Source organism: Megalops cyprinoides, chromosome 15 (assembly GCF_013368585.1).
Source record: "Megalops cyprinoides isolate fMegCyp1 chromosome 15, fMegCyp1.pri, whole genome shotgun sequence".
In the NCBI taxonomy this organism is placed as follows: Eukaryota; Metazoa; Chordata; class Actinopteri; order Elopiformes; family Megalopidae; genus Megalops; species Megalops cyprinoides.
In genome coordinates, this window is record NC_050597.1 from 7,692,845 (window position 1) to 7,709,815 (window position 16,971).

General features: G+C 43.9%; 1 protein-coding gene across 1 annotated transcript in view; it reads right to left on the reverse strand.

Annotated features, from left to right (window-relative positions):
* Positions 1 to 12,672, reverse strand: part of galnt2 (UDP-N-acetyl-alpha-D-galactosamine:polypeptide N-acetylgalactosaminyltransferase 2) — a 61,567-nt gene extending 48,895 nt beyond the window's left edge. The window contains exon 1 of the mRNA XM_036546963.1: positions 12,467 to 12,672. Within this exon, the coding sequence (XP_036402856.1) occupies positions 12,467 to 12,562 (96 nt within the window). The 5' untranslated portion in view covers positions 12,563 to 12,672. The remainder of the gene's footprint in view (positions 1 to 12,466) is intronic.
* Between the last annotated feature and the right edge of the window lie 4,299 nt (positions 12,673 to 16,971).

Consider the following 16,971-nt stretch of genomic DNA (forward strand, 5'->3'; position numbering starts at 1 on the left):
CCTTCCCAAAGTTATCCACTGTGTCCCAACACTCTACCACTTTCCATACTGCAGTTTTGGCTGTTGCATTTTCGCCAATCAGTAACAAATTCCTTAACCCTAAACTTAACCCTAACACCCTAATTTATTCTTCTCAGACAGATCCAACAAAAAACAGTGGAATTAAAACCAACAGCTACTTAATGAGTCATATCGTTATCAGCGCATGCACACTGTGGAAACAATAATGCTTACACATGCACAGATGGACTAATGGAAAGCATCTGCGATTTGTTTTAAGTTTCTGCTTTTTATTTTTACTGGTTTGTTGGTGTCACTGACACAATGTCTATCTGCGTATCTAAGATGTTTGGTAAATGAAATCCCTGTGCGTTGAGTTATGATTGTAGGAATGTCTGTATGTTTGGACAAGAGAAATGGAATACCTCCTGCTTTGGTCCTAGGTTGTGGTTATTTGTTGGTATGCGGAAGCTTCTCCTTTCAACGAGATGGAATAAGGTTGTGTGTTTATCTTTACTCACGAGGCACGACCGTTACGGCATTGAAGATTTTTCTGATTACATTTTGCTGTTTCACTCATGATAAACAGAACATTGCTACACGTTGCTCCTTCCCATTACTGGGCTTAACAGATTTCCATGCCCTAACAAGCCATTTGTCCGATTCACAGCAATCCAGTCTGTCCCAGACACCAGTGTCCAACACAAGATCATTAGGCTCCATTGTTAGATTGGCTGCTCTCAACTCTCCTAAACTGTTCATTTAACTTCATAACACCAGGTATAAAATGATAATATTTTCACATTTTGTCCTGAAAATAGCCACAGGATTTCACTTCTGAAATCAAAAGCCTCATCAAACCCATTCTCCAGCTGGATGAACTGAGAGCACAGCCAGCCAGTGGCCGGTCCAGGGCAGGCCTCCAAACGCATTCTCTGGATTTCACTTTCTCTCATTAAGCAGTTATATGCGGCTTTTGAACTAACTGCTTTCCACTAAATGTAAAAAAAAATTAGCTGGGATATTTCAGTATGGCTGCATATTCTACTAGCACTTTGATGTAGCGTTCATAGCAAGTTCAGTACAGACAAAGTTGTTGGCATTGAGATGTTCTTCAGCGTCTAAGCTCGAATGCTGAGATCACAGTTCAGTCTCTCCTCGTACACAAGCTACAAACCTCTTCACTCCACAAGGAGTGTAATCAGCAATTAACCTGAAATACACACGTTCATAGTTATTGGAGATAACAGCTCCAAAATTCAATTCAGGTTCTCAGCTTCACAACCATTTTATTTATTATTGCTATTGCCATATGTAATTCACAATGTCATTGCATACTCTTGACACACCAAGATAAGAACTGTTTCAATTGCAATTTCACTCAGATAATTAATATAATTATTCGATTACCTTGTGCTTACATCTGCAACTGCAGCATGGATTCTAACAGTGTTTTATTGAATCCAGTCCATCTGGTAATGTAGGTGCTAGAGTGAAGTGCAACTTTGATTACACATAATTCCCTTTATCACTGTCTGCCGTTACCATTTTACTGAGATCTAGGTTATGTTGTCTGTAAAATCCAGCTGCAAAAGCCAGTAACGCCTCCAAATGTAGAGTTCAGATGTCTATCACCACAACAATATCTCAAGTGCACTTAGTGTTCGAGTGACACCATGGTAGCATGATCACGTTTTGTCACTGTGTGGCGCACTTACGTGTTTACCAGTGACTTACAGCCTGCTTGGGACATTGCATGGAACCATGAGCATTTCACTCTGCCGGGTAACTTTATTATTGGTGCTCTTGTGGCTGGTTTATTTAATTAGGATTTTTCTTGTTTCTGAAGGGCACAAACCCAGGTCTTAATAACATCCATTATACAACAATACCCTTCAAAATGAGTTTAAGTAAATCTGGAAAAGTAGCATATAACTTTCTGCCCTGAAAGCATTTGAGAATGAGGTCTTAAAGCATTACTTACTTACCTACTTACTTATTTCTTACAGGCTAACAGGTTAGCCAGGTCTGAAAGAAATATTTGTAAATAAGACAGACTAATGCACCTTCAGATGGAATATCAAGCAGCCAGATTAAACAGGTAGAGGAGCCTCTCCACAAAGAACCTGTCATAGCCATCCCACCTGCTTTGTTTAGTATGGCAGTATGTAAGCCGCATCAGCATTAAAAATGTTAATCAAAGGAAACAGCTGTATTTTTTCCCTAAGAGAAAAATGCAAATCATTTTGCCCCTGGAAAAAGGAGAGACGGGAATTCGGTGAAAAGCAGATCACGGAAGCTGGCTGCCGATAAGAACATTTGAATGTGAGGCAGAATCTCTTTGCCTGTAGGCAGTGGGAGGTGCTCTGGACAGCAGAGAGGGCAGACCCAGCAGCCTTCAGACAGCGGGCGCATGCCGGGGGGGGCGGCAGCTGCACTGGCTTCCACGGCAACGCTGTACAAGAAGGCCAAGGCACTGCATTCAAGCAGCTGCACGGACACCACGACTGCAGCCAGAACTCCTTCGATGGCTAGGCAGCTGCAGTACCAGGAGAGCCAGCTGCTTGAATTATGGAAGGCGTACTGTCATCACGAGAATGGGTGGACCCAGCGGCCTTGCGTGTCAATATGCCACTTCCCCCGTTACGCTGCCTTTCCACATTAGCATCGCATCCACATGGATTAATCAGCAGAACGAATCCTGGAGATCTGCCCCTCGGTGAAGGAAGCCTGGCTTACGAGCGCGGCTGCTCGCAGGCGTTAACACTGAGTGCGCCTGAACGCATCGGCCCGGGAGTTCAAAGAAGTCTTGAAGGCGAAACTTCACCGGCCAAGAGCTAACAGCTCTGCAGCGAACGGGAACACAGCAAACCTGATAATGCAGCGAAGACAAGGAAGGACGCTCCAGCAGAGGAGAGTGAGGCTGCGGCGGTGGCAGCAGGGAGCACGGACAGGGGCAAAGGTCACAGCAGGAAATGAAATGCTGCTGTGGGTCAGCGAGAAAAGCCGTGGCTCGGAATGCGTTATTGCTCCGAACCTGCAGAAGCACAGGGATCCATCGCAACATTTAAGAAGCGCCAGGTTAAACGCCACTTGCACAGAGGAGAAAAGGCTCACAACGTCCTCCAATTGTTGCTGTATATCCTCCAATGGGAAGCTGTGGGGAGAGTGAAGAGGAGAGGGGAGAGCAGCACAAGAGAGGCATTACTGACTGTTTCTGATTTTTCAGATTTCTGACTCTGAAAGGCACTCTTCTGGCTCTGAGAATTGGAAATAAAGCTAGGCACACTCCAGTCCTCACAAAACAACACACACACACACACACTCTCTCTGCATTTCCTCAGAGGATGGATTATTTGTCACTCGGGTATCAGGAAGTTTTCAGAGAGTTTTCATAAGGAGCTTTTACTTCCAGTCAGTTTGCGGCTTTAATGAATGTGATCAGACCAGTCCCGCTCGGCACACAGCGTGAAGGGAGAAAACACACGAGAAAATTCAGTTTCACTTTCAAATCGTGTAAAGAATCTCCTTCCTTTAAAGGCTGAATGCATTGTGTGTGCGTCAGAACAGTGCAGACAATGCATTTAGCGCACAGTAATAAAGATGCACTGTGTGAGAAAGGACAGCGTGACACTGAAAAAGACACACTATGTGATAGAAGACAGTGCGTTTAGTGGACACAGATGGAGACAGACTGTGTGATAGAAGACAGTGCGTTTAATGGACGCCGATTCACTCATCCATCCTCACTCCCCACACACAGGCAGAGAGAGCCCGATCCCCCCCCCCCCCCCCCCCCCCCCGAGTAAAGCGCCACTGTAGAAAAACTAGATCAAGACCAATGAAGTTCAAAGTTGTTGGCAAGCAACCCAAAATCTGCAGTTAGAATAAAACACTGCAGATGTGCAAGTAAGGTAGAGCGAGGCATATTTGGAGACACGGGGAAAAAAAAAAAAAAAAACAACAATAGCAAACTGGAGGGTTTTATTTTATCCACACGCAAGCAAACGCACCTCTTAACTGGCTGAGTGACTCAGGCCAGAAGCATCTCTGACGAGAGTCAGCCTTGTTAGGCTGCAGCCATCTTTAATGGCTCCTAAAACACGCTGCCCACTCACAGCTCAGCTGCCAAACAATATGGTTCTTATTTATTATAATGTTCCCGAGAAAGGGAACGGCGCAACTCGGATTCCTTCCTTGTATTGTGTAAATTGATGGATCGCGAATGTTTATTTTCACACGGCCTCGCAATCCGAGTGTCCCGAAAACCCAGACGGGACGATAAACAATTTGGTGCTGCTTGGATCCTGTAAGGCTTGAGGTTATGTAAGAGTTAAAAAGGGGGAAATCACTGACATGTTCACACTTTCACATGAAATACAATGGCCTTTCCTTACATACAGCAGATCTACCAGCCAGATAGATCCTGGAGAACAACACTGAGGCGGAGAACCCAGAGACAGATCCCAGAAAAACACAGCCTACATGTTAAATAAAATGAAAGTATTTCCAAAAATTGCATTCCTTCCGTGTGGTTGTTTTATTTTTTGTTGCCTGCAGTGATTTTGCAACATTTAGCCCAATCAACGTTTTCTGAAAATAGCAGTCTCCCTGGAATGCCAAACAAGCCCGTGGTTAAAATGGTAAGTGTGTTTAAAGGGCTCTCCAGTGATGGAGGAGAGATTCGCCTCCACCACAGCCACCACCTCCACTCTCACAGGAGATGAGAGCCCTCACATCAGCACCCCGGTGAGAGATAACTGTCACGCTGAGGAGGAGGTTACTGCACGGAGCAGGGTGGTCAAATCTAAAGCTCTTTCAAGGAATGACTCAGTAAGATTCTGTGATATGGATTATGCAGCCCTACCAAACAGCCACCCGGCACTAACGCCCCATTGGTAACCTTCCCGTTTTGATCAGCCCGGGTCAATGAACTGACACTGTTCTGAGCATCCTCCTTCAAACATTTCACTGTAAGCAGTTGGTCCCGTTTCCCTGAAACACAGGTTTTCTACATACTGTGGCTTTCCGGTTCTGAGGCTGCATCAGGACAGGAACCAACTGCACGGCCAGGTACTAGGACTTCTGCTACAATCACTGCGTTCTGTTCTTTTGCGTCCAAAGAACAAGCAGAAAATGGACTGTCTTTACTGGATATTTACACTTATTCGTTTGGCACGCACTCCTGTCCATAGCAACTGTTTGCAGATTTCCTGGACTTGCAAAAATAGAAATATTACTCCGGGCTCCAGGCACCTCGAAACGGAGAGCATTCCCTTTAGACAAATAAGGAAGAAAGCCCAGTTCACACCAGCCTGCCAAATCCTGCACCACTCTGTTCACCATCACGAAAGCACCGGCCTGCCAAATCCTGCCCCGCTCCCTTCACCATCAGAACGCACCAGCCCGTCAAATCCTGCCCTTCTCTGTTCACCATCACAGAGCAGCAGCCTGCCAAATCCAGCCCCTCTCTGTTCACGATCACAGAGCAGCAGCCTGCCACATCCAGCCCCTCTCTGTTCACAACCACAAAGCACCAGCCTGCTGAACCTACATGCTAGTTTGGTTAACACCTCTACACCTAACCCTACTGAATGCAGCTCTTATAAGTTGCTCTGGATAAAAGCATCTGCAAATGAATAAAAGTAAATGTATGTACTCTCCCACTCCACAGCACCACAAAGACACTGCATATAAATTGTATTTCATTTCATCTTCCTTTTACCTACATTTCTACTGAGCAGGTATATAGACCCAATGTGAGTGACTATAGACATCCATGTTCTGATACTGATTTCAGCAAATCAGAATTAACCAAAAATTAATCAAAATCATAATTAATTAAGCAACTAGACTACCAATACAGACAGCAAAAAAAGATGTTGGTTCAGTTAATCGTGTTAGCTTATCTTGCCAGATTGTTTAGCCAGTTAAATTAGTGTAAAGTAATGTGATAACAGTTATACTCCCACTATAAAAATGGCCTTAACTTTTTTTTTTTTTTTTAAAAAACAAACAGAGCCAAACCTCAATACTATATATGAGTTTGAGATATATTTGTCGGTATTTTGTAATGCTGTCAAGTTATAGTGGCAAGTAATGTTCAAATATAACTTTCAGGGGAAAAAACTCCAGTTAACATCTATTTTTGAGGTGTTTACATAGACCGGCATAACATCCAGTTCTTTTGTGACAAAGTTGCAATATCATCTCATACTGTTTGTAGTTTACTACATCACCACCAAGTTTTGTATACTGAATATCCACAGAGATATCTAATCATGGAGTTACACATGCACACAACAGCACTGACTAAAGTGACCTCTGGATTGGCATTTTTAGAGTAACTTCCTGATTGCAAGATTAGATACTTGTCATAGAGCCACACAGGAGCCTAAAATGCATTTCAATTAAGTCAAAGTCTATTTATGATCCTAGTAAATTCCTGAAAATTCAATGTTTGAGTAAACACTGCAAAACTGGCTATCAAAGTGTTCTGACAACTGAAATGCTTTTTGGCAGAATTTTACTGGCACTCCAGGCAATTTTTGTGAATATATTAGCGAATGGTTATATAAAGACAAAAGCAAAAAAAAAAAAAAAATACAGTGCAACTTTAACAACTTATTCGGCCGTGTATCTGGCCATCAGTTGTCGCTGGGTTTCTGCAAACTTGCATCTGCATCGGAGCAACGTAACAAACTGCAGCAGGGTTTCTGATCAGCGTCCTCATAAACTGCAGGGAAACCTTTACAGCTGTGATGAATGGATAAGGAGAGGCACGGGCTTGGCCCCTTCGCCGTCAGCCCGCGTGGAACCCCACCGTTTCTGAGTGAAGTACAGTGATACTTTCAGTGTGCTGGGTCACATGACGCTGGACACAGGAAGGGAGAAGAGAGACTGTATTAAGTGGGGTGGAATAAAACGCCGTATTCATGCGTCTGGAGCGGAGCCAGAAACAGCACCAAGCTGGGGACCCCCCAGCACAGCAGCGGCAACGCTGGAAACCAACACGCAGATGTACTGGCTTGAGGTCAGTGAACACTGGCAACCGTTTCAGCCCTGTAAGCCTGGCTCTCCTAAGCGGAGGGGTACAGTCACGGGCGCGGACGATGAGCCAAGCTGGGTGTAAGATTTTAACGAGCGCTGCAAGATTCAGGAAGCGATCGGCCACTCTAAGGAGCTGGCTGCTTTTGGGGTGTGGGCGACTGTGTGAAACATAATTACTGATCACAATCAGCTGAGTATTTTTTTTTTTTAAGGAAAAAAAAAAAGTTCTTTGAGGTGCAAGCTTAATTGTAATCAAAATCACGTGACGTAGTTTAATAAATGTATTAGGAATCATTCCATCCTTCTTAAATACTTTCATAAGCACACAAATGAAACATGTCTAAATCTCTTTGCTCTCTTTTCAGCACTATGCTGACAGTCTGTAACTGTCAGGGTTGCAGCATCCTGAAAGTCACAGTTCACAGGCAGTTCATGCAGGAAAGCCCTTCTACAGTCTCCATCTCTGCAGGACCTGTACGATGCCAAAGACCAGATCAACCCTGACAAAACCTGATGACCAACCCTGCATGATGGAGCAGACTGTCAGGTCTGGGCTGTTCCTCATGCCACACACAGTACAATAATCTTTCATTTATCAGACAGGATTTCACTTAAGAGACAGGCAGCCTGCCTCTGCTGTCAATCTCTGTCAATCATGTCAGTTACGGTCAGTCCGATATATTGATCGGCCCACAGAAATGACCAGATAAACAGCTGATCTAAGACTGATGAGGCTGTCAGAGGGCCTGCTAATACTGTCTTTTTCCCCTAGCTTTGGTATCATTGTTGTATTTATTGACAAAGAGATGACAGTGATGGATCTATGTGCAATTTCTCAGTGTTGCTCTTTCAGTTCATTTGAATTTGAATCACTTTACACTTTTTTTCCTCTGGAATCTTAATGTGAATTAAAAGAACAGCAACTTGCTTATCATTTTACTTGCACTGTAAACTGTTATCCTCAGATAAACCACGGATCCCAACAGCCCTTAGTCACAGTCTTTCCATGTTTATGATTAATCTATTTGAAATAACAGGTTATGTTTCATTCCACATTTTTGTAAGGTTCTCATTCGGTGAAACCCCATTCACGATCTGTCTGTTGCAGAGTACTACATATCCATTCAGGCCCATCTCAGAGTCACTAGAAGATAGGCATGCAGGATTTTAAGCGAACTTCGAGTGAGACGATTTTAAACATCAGAGAGTGGTTCAATTTTCTGCAGCAAAATTTCTTGATAGGTCTATAATATCTACATAAAGTTGCATTGCCAGAGAACAAATATAAACCAAAGCCACCATGACCAAATTTTATTACTTATAAATTTAACGGTCCAGCGGATTCAATCAGTAGTATTGAAACATTTTATTTAAAACGTTTCAGTGTAAGTGGTCTTCTTCCCCCCTGGAGATTAACACGCTGTCAAAGAGCACTGTGCTTCACTGAGCTCCTATCCGACCAAGACTCTCTCCGACTGAGCCTCTCCCCGACTGAGCCCCTAACCAACCAAGGTCCTCCCTGACCGAGCTGCTCAAATAAGAACTGTAACTTATACAGGCTTGTGTGACAACATGGAGCTCCTGTCTGATATTTACTTAAGGAGTGTGCAGCAGATGGGATATGCCTGTCCTCTGTGAAACTCGAAATCAGACAATCGTCACTCATCTGTGCTCCCGCGGTTAGCACCACGCCACCCACAGAACCATAAACAGAGGTCCTGCATGGTCCCAGAGATCCCAGTTTGCTTAAGGCTTTCACCAGTGCCATTTTACAAGAGCCAGAGTTTTGCCGTTTAATTCAGATGCAGGTCCCGTTTCATTGAAAGTGCCCTTCGTACAGTACCACGCGGGTAATAAATGATCCTTCTGACACACAATGAAGGCTTTCAGCGAGAAGGAATGGATATTGCTTTGGACGTGCATGCAAGAATGACCCCATTGTGCACAACATGGCGCGCTGCAGCCCGGTGTTTTTAGCACTCTCGTACTAAGCACCAAAACCTCAGCTTGTGGGACATTTGCAACCAAGAATCAGTGGCTGTGCAGCAGTGTAACACCACCACACCGTACTGCTATGGTGTGGCCCGTTTCAAAATAAGATCCCTCTGCCACTCCGAGAGACTCAGCCATAACAGCAGCACTCTAGCACTCTAGGACTCTTATTCTCCAGAGTGTGTGCACCAGATCAGAGCGCCCCATGCTGGCCGGAGACAGCACGCCATTGCTGAATGCAGGCTGTGATTAGGGTTGAAAGGGATGGTCTTTTCCTCTGGAAGGACTTCAAAGACAGTCAGCGGAGGGGGGTCACAGTGCCAAGCTCTCCTCTACAGAGCGAAGAGAGGGGCGAACACTGACAAAGGAAACAGCTCCTCAATTCCCTCTTTATGACTGCACATAAAATCCATGTACGAGACAAAGGTCACGGACTAACGGGACCACTGAAAACGACATGTCAATCACACTGTGACTGAATTTCCCGGGGTGGGGTGGGGGGTGTCTAGGTGGTTAGCAAGGGGTGACTCACACAAACCTGAGTACAAAATGTCCAAGTACAGTCGTATAGAGAAGCAGGACTTCTCACGAAGAAGGCTTTTCTGTTAATGAATGATTTGTGTTCAACACCTGAACAGACATCTGCTTCAAAAGGTCACATGACAGGAGTGCAATGTGCAGTCACATGAGGACCTCACCCTGAACCGCTAGTGAACCAGAACCATCACGCAAGGGCCCTGGACCCCCCACAGAAAACTAAGAAACGCACAACATGACAGCCTCGTTCCGCACTACGGTCAGCTCGAGGGAAGGACACCAAAACTACAGGGATGTTCCAGACCTGATTAATCATCCTTTTAATCTTCCTCTTTCCTCCTGTTTCAACAGTTGTTTTTCTCAGCTTTCTCTTACACGCCCCACATTTCAGAGAATAGCACTTCCATTCTGCAATCTCATTTTTTGTACATCATTTCTGGAGAGTTTAAAAAAAAAAAGAAAAAAAAGAAAAAACATACTCCAGGCCTCTAAAATTAATTTATACTGTAAACACACTGCCCTCACTGTCCGCTGAAGCAGACTGCAAGAGGCTTTAAGATGGCAGGGGGTAATTCACAGAATGTCTCATCCAATCACCTTGATCCTTCCCATGCAGACGCACTGCTGTGTTTGCCATGTTTTCACCCTTATTTTCCGCTGCAAGGTCAACATACACTTAACCTTCACAACACGCCTGCCCCTAGAAACAAAAGGTATCGTACCTTTACATGCAAAAAGGCAGCCACGACCGAACACATTCAGAACAGCAGACAGTGCATGCTGCTACCAAACAAAAGTAAATCAGCTGAAATGAAAACACAAATTTAGAAAGCAGGATTTTAAAAGTGGACCTGAAGCAGATGTGGAGATACAGCAGATGGTGGTCATTGTGCTGAAAGCACGCACTAATGAGCCCAACACCATGTGGATCACACAGTCAAACGAGGCCGTGTTTTTCTCCCACATCACAGTTGACATTCTGCATTCAGCCCTCGTCTTGCAGCACCTCCGTGAAGGCATACAGGGATTTTTTTTGGGACATTACTCTAATCTTACAGGTGCCTGAACTGGGCACACGTGGGTCCGCGTGTACTTTACTTACACTCTCGGCCGAGCTCAACTGCGCCCTTTGCTTTGCCACTGCTGCGTGAAGCCCAGTCAGACTAGCGCTAACTGCAAACCTGAGGCCATGCTAAGCACTCGATTTTTGCCTTCAGGCACAAGACAAAGGCAGACACTCTCTGCTGGAACCGGCAGTTACTCGAAGCCCTGCAGCCCCAGAGTATTTATACTCTTGAGAGTAACCCTCTCAAAATGCACAGCACATCATCTGGTCAACTAAGAACTCTGCACCATTTCAGCCATACAGGTCCCAAGCATGTTCTCTAGGCACTGAACCCAAACACTCCTGATGAAAACAAACTCTCCATTCCACTGTGATTAAACCTCCGGTTTGGCGGACTACCAAGAGACTGGGATCCAATCAAGACAAAGGGGAACGCATCTGTGATACCTACATTTAATGGAGATTTATTAATCATATCAGCATCTATGTCACAGGTCATCCACAGAATCAATCAGCCTAGCCACAGATATAGAGCCGGATGGGGCCGCACACCTGAGGGCACCCGTATTCAGGTAAAATGGAGAGATGCCAATTGTCCAATGCTATCAGACGGTGTGATCAAGCAGGAATTTACTGCTGCCTTCAAGACACTTTCAACCAGAAGAGGTACCAGGGAAGAGGGGAATACGAGAAACCCAAGCACAGCAGCTTGTGAATTCAAATGACATAGCGTTCAATCTTCCGCATGCGTACATATAACGGTATCTTCGGGGCGCAAGACAAAAGCGTTTGTATTCATACACATATATAGGTTTCTTCTCATAGACAGTGCTATTGGATACTAGCCCGCTGTCTACTGAAATGCACACGCCGGCATTTCGACGACATAGGTGCATGATATAAACAAAATTCATTCAAGGAGCGAAAGTGTGTTTGTAAATAAAAACCAATTCATTGGGCACATCGACACAAAACAAACATACAACATTCCATCTTCCAGTTCTGCTAAACTCAACAGCGACTTCTCAGCTGAACGGGTACGGCTTGCTTTTAAACCTTGCTTTTCGGAACCACCGTGAAAAGATGACGTAAGATAACGTTGCAGAAAATGAAATGTCTACCCCAGTCGTCAGTCTGATCAAATGTGAAAGAACAAAAACGTCAAACATCCAATAGGCGAGCACACGTATGACGTGTGGTTATCTACAGGATGACTACTGCTGGTTGTGTGACAGACTACTAAACATTCCCCTAGAAACATGAACATGTAGCAAACATCCCCGCTTTTATTTTGAACTAACCTTTGAGCATTATATGCGGTTGTTGCTGCAGACCTCTAAAAACATCATTTCTGAACAAAATGCAACATTCAACCAGTCAGCTAACGACACGCTCACGATTCGCCCGTAGCCAAATCAAATGCCCGATTCGATAAGGAAGTTCTAATTGGGTCCTTTATATACGTTCGCAGGCGGACGAGATAGCGAATACTGTATAGCTAGACTGCGCTCCCTATCTAACCACACAATAAAATCACAGCAGCGAGTAAACGGATACAGAAACACAAAGGACTCAACAATGAAATAACTGTACCAGTAAATTAGGCAGATATGAAAAAACTAAGCAAAGTTCACATAAACTAATTAACAATAACTAATGATGACCGATTATGGTCATAAGACGAAAAAAATAAGTAATAACACATCCACGTCCCGGACAACTTGCTAATTCTCTCCGGTTACCGTACGAGCTCTGACCTGAATTCCTCTTTTAGCCAAACTGGCTACATCTTCATCACTGGAAAAAGGGGAGAAATCCTACCTTTCGATTCAGCGCTGTTCCAGAATAGAAATAATAAGCGATGCCAAGCACCCACAGAACAGCGAAGCACAGTAGTATCCTGGACTTTCTTCGCATTGCTGTGATTTGGATGCGAAATTTCCGTGTCGGTTTTTTTGTGGCTCCGATGTAGCTAAAGCTCTGTTATCCGAGATGTAGGTCCTCCTCGCACTGCGCTCAGCGCTGCTCCTCGCTGCAGAGCAAAAAAGAGCAGGAAACAGTCAATATCACCGGGTTAGAGGCGAAAGGGTAACCAGCGCTGATCCAATCACGCTCCGCAGAGACAGCGGCGGAGGAGGAGTTCCGACCGGGGAGAGGAGGCGGGGAAGCTTGTCGATGGGCAGGCTGTCGTCCTCGGTGTCCACAGCGGCTCGATTCTGGTGAATATAACAATTGTGGCGAAGCTGTTGCGGTTCGGACGGTGTAATCGAGGCTTGATCTGTGGAAGGATTCGCAGTGTGTTCCCGTCATCAGACAGGGAACTACAGCTGGTGCTTGCGGTGGGTGTTCTCTAACAAACGAGGGTGTAGGACTGATATTGTCGTCTGCGGCAACCTTGTGATAAATCTTAGGCTTCCATCAGCGGTATAAATCGAAGACTCTCTGTGGGAGATGTCTAGATTTAGAAGAAAATTTTCAAATCATCCATGTTTATCAGGAGAAAGTGAAGTGTTCACGAGAAACTCCGTAATTGCTTTCCAGTTCAAAGAATGTGCAACAAAAACAGTTGGTGAAAACAATACACACAGCAATCACCATACTGTTTACACGGGTACCAATGATGCGTGAAGAACTTAATTCAAATTAAGATAACTCGATGAGCTGTATTTTCCAGTGATGCATTAAGGTCGTTTTCACATAGTTGAGTTTGGTTAGTCTCTCTGGGTATTGTAGTGATGGTTGAAATAAATGACTTAATTATTTTATACTGCGACTTTCTTTCCTTTGTGGAGGTCAAAGCACTTTACATGAGGTTTTGTGTGTGTGTGTATTGGGGAGGGGTGTGGGGGCTTGACTCATCTCGGCCACTTCCAGTGTGTACCCCCCACCTGGGTGATGTCCTTACACCATTTTGAGTGAGAACACTCGCCATGCATCACCTGAGGTGGCCAGGACAGGCCTTATTTAAGCAAATAAACTGTGGGCTCATAACATGGCCAGAGGGAAGACTAAATTTTAGAATTTCAGCAGGACACCAGGGAACTTCATAAGCAGCAAGCGCCCACAGACCACAGAGACTCAGGGCCTGGGTTTAATGTCTCAGCTGACAGACAGTGTCTCATACACCATTGCACTGGGGTAAGACTTTTTGTTTGCGCCAGAGGAAAGACTGCCCCCTAATGGCCATTTAGGTATGCATGTTAAATGATATTTATATTGCAAACCACTGATAGTTCCTGAGAGGTTGAGTGAAGTCAAACACAAGAGACCAGAGCAAAGGTTTGAGAACCTGCAGAAACGCCATTAAATTGAAAGGTTCAGTCTGGCTCTCACACACTCAATAGATGGATTTTGCATTTTTATGCCTACACAAACAGACCGTATAATGCAGGACTGCCCAAAAGTGTTTACGTGTTTGTGGCCAGACCAACTCCAGTGCTGTAAGAGATGCTCCATCTCCAGGCAGTTTGAGACACTGCAGCTAGAGCTCAAGGCTGACAGTATAAGAAGGACCAGTTATGGCTCTGTGGAACAGTGGAGCATCTCCAGAACCTCAGTGCTAGAACTTCATCACCATCTGTGTTCCAGAACCTCAGCACCAGCGATACTACTCCAGAATATTAGCACAAGAGCCTCATCTCCATTGGTGCTCCAGAACCTCAGCAGCAGCTGTAGTCTAGAATCTCATTTTCATCTATGCTCCAGAACCTCAGAGGCCCATAGACCGTATTCATTCCTGTTTCTTGAACTTTCCCTGCCTTCATGAATTATAGGCCAGGGCTTCCACACTGTAGTCCCCATCAGGTTTTTTTTTTTTTGCAGAAAATATTCATTACACATTTATGTCAATTAACATACTGTTTCAAACTATTTAAAAACAGATGTTTGAAAACATATTCTCACTTCAATTTTCAAACAGCTTTAAAGCCCACCTTTTCAAAGACAGCAAAGACACATTTCCAAGCGAGTACCAAATTTGCCCTTGCGACAAGGACATGGAACTGAGTCTTCAGCACTTGTCTTTCCTCTCATAAAGACGAACAATAGAAGGTTTTACCCAGCTGTGATTGATCTCACTCAATTTAGCTTAGTATAGAAATCTCCTAATGAGTCCATTAGCTCCCATACAAAATTACAGCCGAGCCCTTTGCGGCTCAAGAAAGATTTCAGTGTCAGATGAAATGAAAAATAAGACCCTTTGCTATGTGGCTATGATTGATATTCACTGTGTTTACAATGTATAATAAATCATGGGTAAGCATTAGGCCTAGCACAGACAGAACTGACTGTCAGCCACCAGGCAAACTGACAAGTATACTAGAACTCAGCAATGTGGTGTAGTGGTAAAGAGAAGGGCTTGTAACTCAAAAGTTGCTGGTGTTCCCCACTGCGACACTGCTGTTGTACACTTGGGCAAGGAACTTAACCCAGAGTTGGCTCAGTAAATACCCAGCTGTATAAATGGATAACATGTATCAGTTGATAAGTGTCTGCTAAATTACAATAATAATGTAAAATTATGTAACTCACATGACAGATTGAACCCTTGTTCCTAGAGACTGGCTACATTTATATTCTCACTGCTTAAAAATGTTAATGTCTCACCTATGTGAAGTAATATTCAAACCATTACTGGTTAAGTATGTTTTGATGTGATTTTAGAACAAACCGAAAAAAAAGCCAGATTAATATGCATCATTTGAAGTGGTCTTGAACAGAGGACCCCTGCTAAACATTAAAGAGTAATTTCACCATAAAGCTCAAAATTATTATGTTATTCCTTATCTTACAGTTTAGAAAGTGTACACGCTGCAAATCAAGGAAACAGATTAGTTGCAGAGAAATCTCAGTTAATGCATGAGCAGTGAATAAACACATGATTTATTATTTTCTGGTCTTTCAGCGCCTTCAAAGCATGTGCAGGTTGCTTGAGCCATTTATCATATTTCTCACCAAGCTTTCTCTACTTTGTTCCTCTCTACCACCAGTCGCCAGAATACACGGTGATACTGTGATGCTGGAGCAGCAGAGAGCCTTCACCATGCTGTCATGCAATGTTTACACAGGCCAAGCCTGAAGTGTCAGAGCGTCAGCAGACTGAACTGTTGCTGTAAGGTGTGAGGACATGAACTGGTCCATATGGTGCAGCCAATGGAAGTCATGCCCCGCTAATTAGATTAAATGTATTGACCATTTTAGACAATTTTGTCAATAACCCTGTATACTGAAGAGTTTCATTAGTGCAGTAAGACCTATTTCTTTCTTTCAAATATCTTAGAATGAACAATACTGATCTGGGGTGCAATAAGCTATTGTCTCCAAAACTTGTGCTGGTAGGAGGCTTGTCTTTTAAAAGCCCAATTTATCTGAAATTCTGTTGGTAGGACCTTGATAGACAGTAATCCCACACTACTTTACAAGAGATTAACTAGATAAGTGTAATGCTGAGATTAAAACGGTGACCAAGCCTCTAATCAGTCACGAGAGAGACCCCTGTTCCACTGAATGGGCAACAGCTACCAATACTGGATTTAAGAAGGATATTGACTGGATATGCCAGGTGCTCTGTGTGTTCTTCTTTACTGGTATTTAATATTAGAACAGCTTTCTGAGCATACAGTACTTTTCTGGATACATTTTTGTACAAGCGCTAAACTGTAAACATAAGAGTAGTGTGCTTCTGTTACTTTTGATAGATATTCAAAATGTGCTTGTCACACACTTCAGTATTATTCTTGATTTAATATTAAATCCTAAACCTGCTCATCAAAGACGACGAGTGAATTATCACTATTAGACATGCTGATTGTTCTGGTTTATTATCCTGCCAACATATGCTTTGGTCTTGCTTTTTTAGAGTTCCTTTTCAAAGGGATTTGGAATGTTATGAAATATGAAACAAAAGCAACGCATCATATGTTGAAGCCTCGCGTGTATGCAAGTAACAGCTGGACTGATTTTATGTTTGGAGGCTTTTCAGATTGGCACGTCTTTATTAGCTTAGCCTTCAGTTATTCATACCCATCACTCAGGCAAGCAAGGTTCTTCAAAACGAGACATGGCAGCACCACTGCATAGAGTTCAGTGGCATATTACAGAAATCCAGACTTTCACGATGTCGAGTTTCCACTTCCTCTACAGTCTGTCCTCCCGGCAGCTCTCTGTCACTCACTTGTTGTATTTCCTCATTTCCGTGTAGCGTCTGCCAAATGAATGAATGTACTGCGCCATCTGTAAGGAGACAAGGCCCCGCCCTTGCTGCTATGGCCACCATATGATTCCACCATGACATCACATATAACATTGTCACAGCAATGAGGACAGAG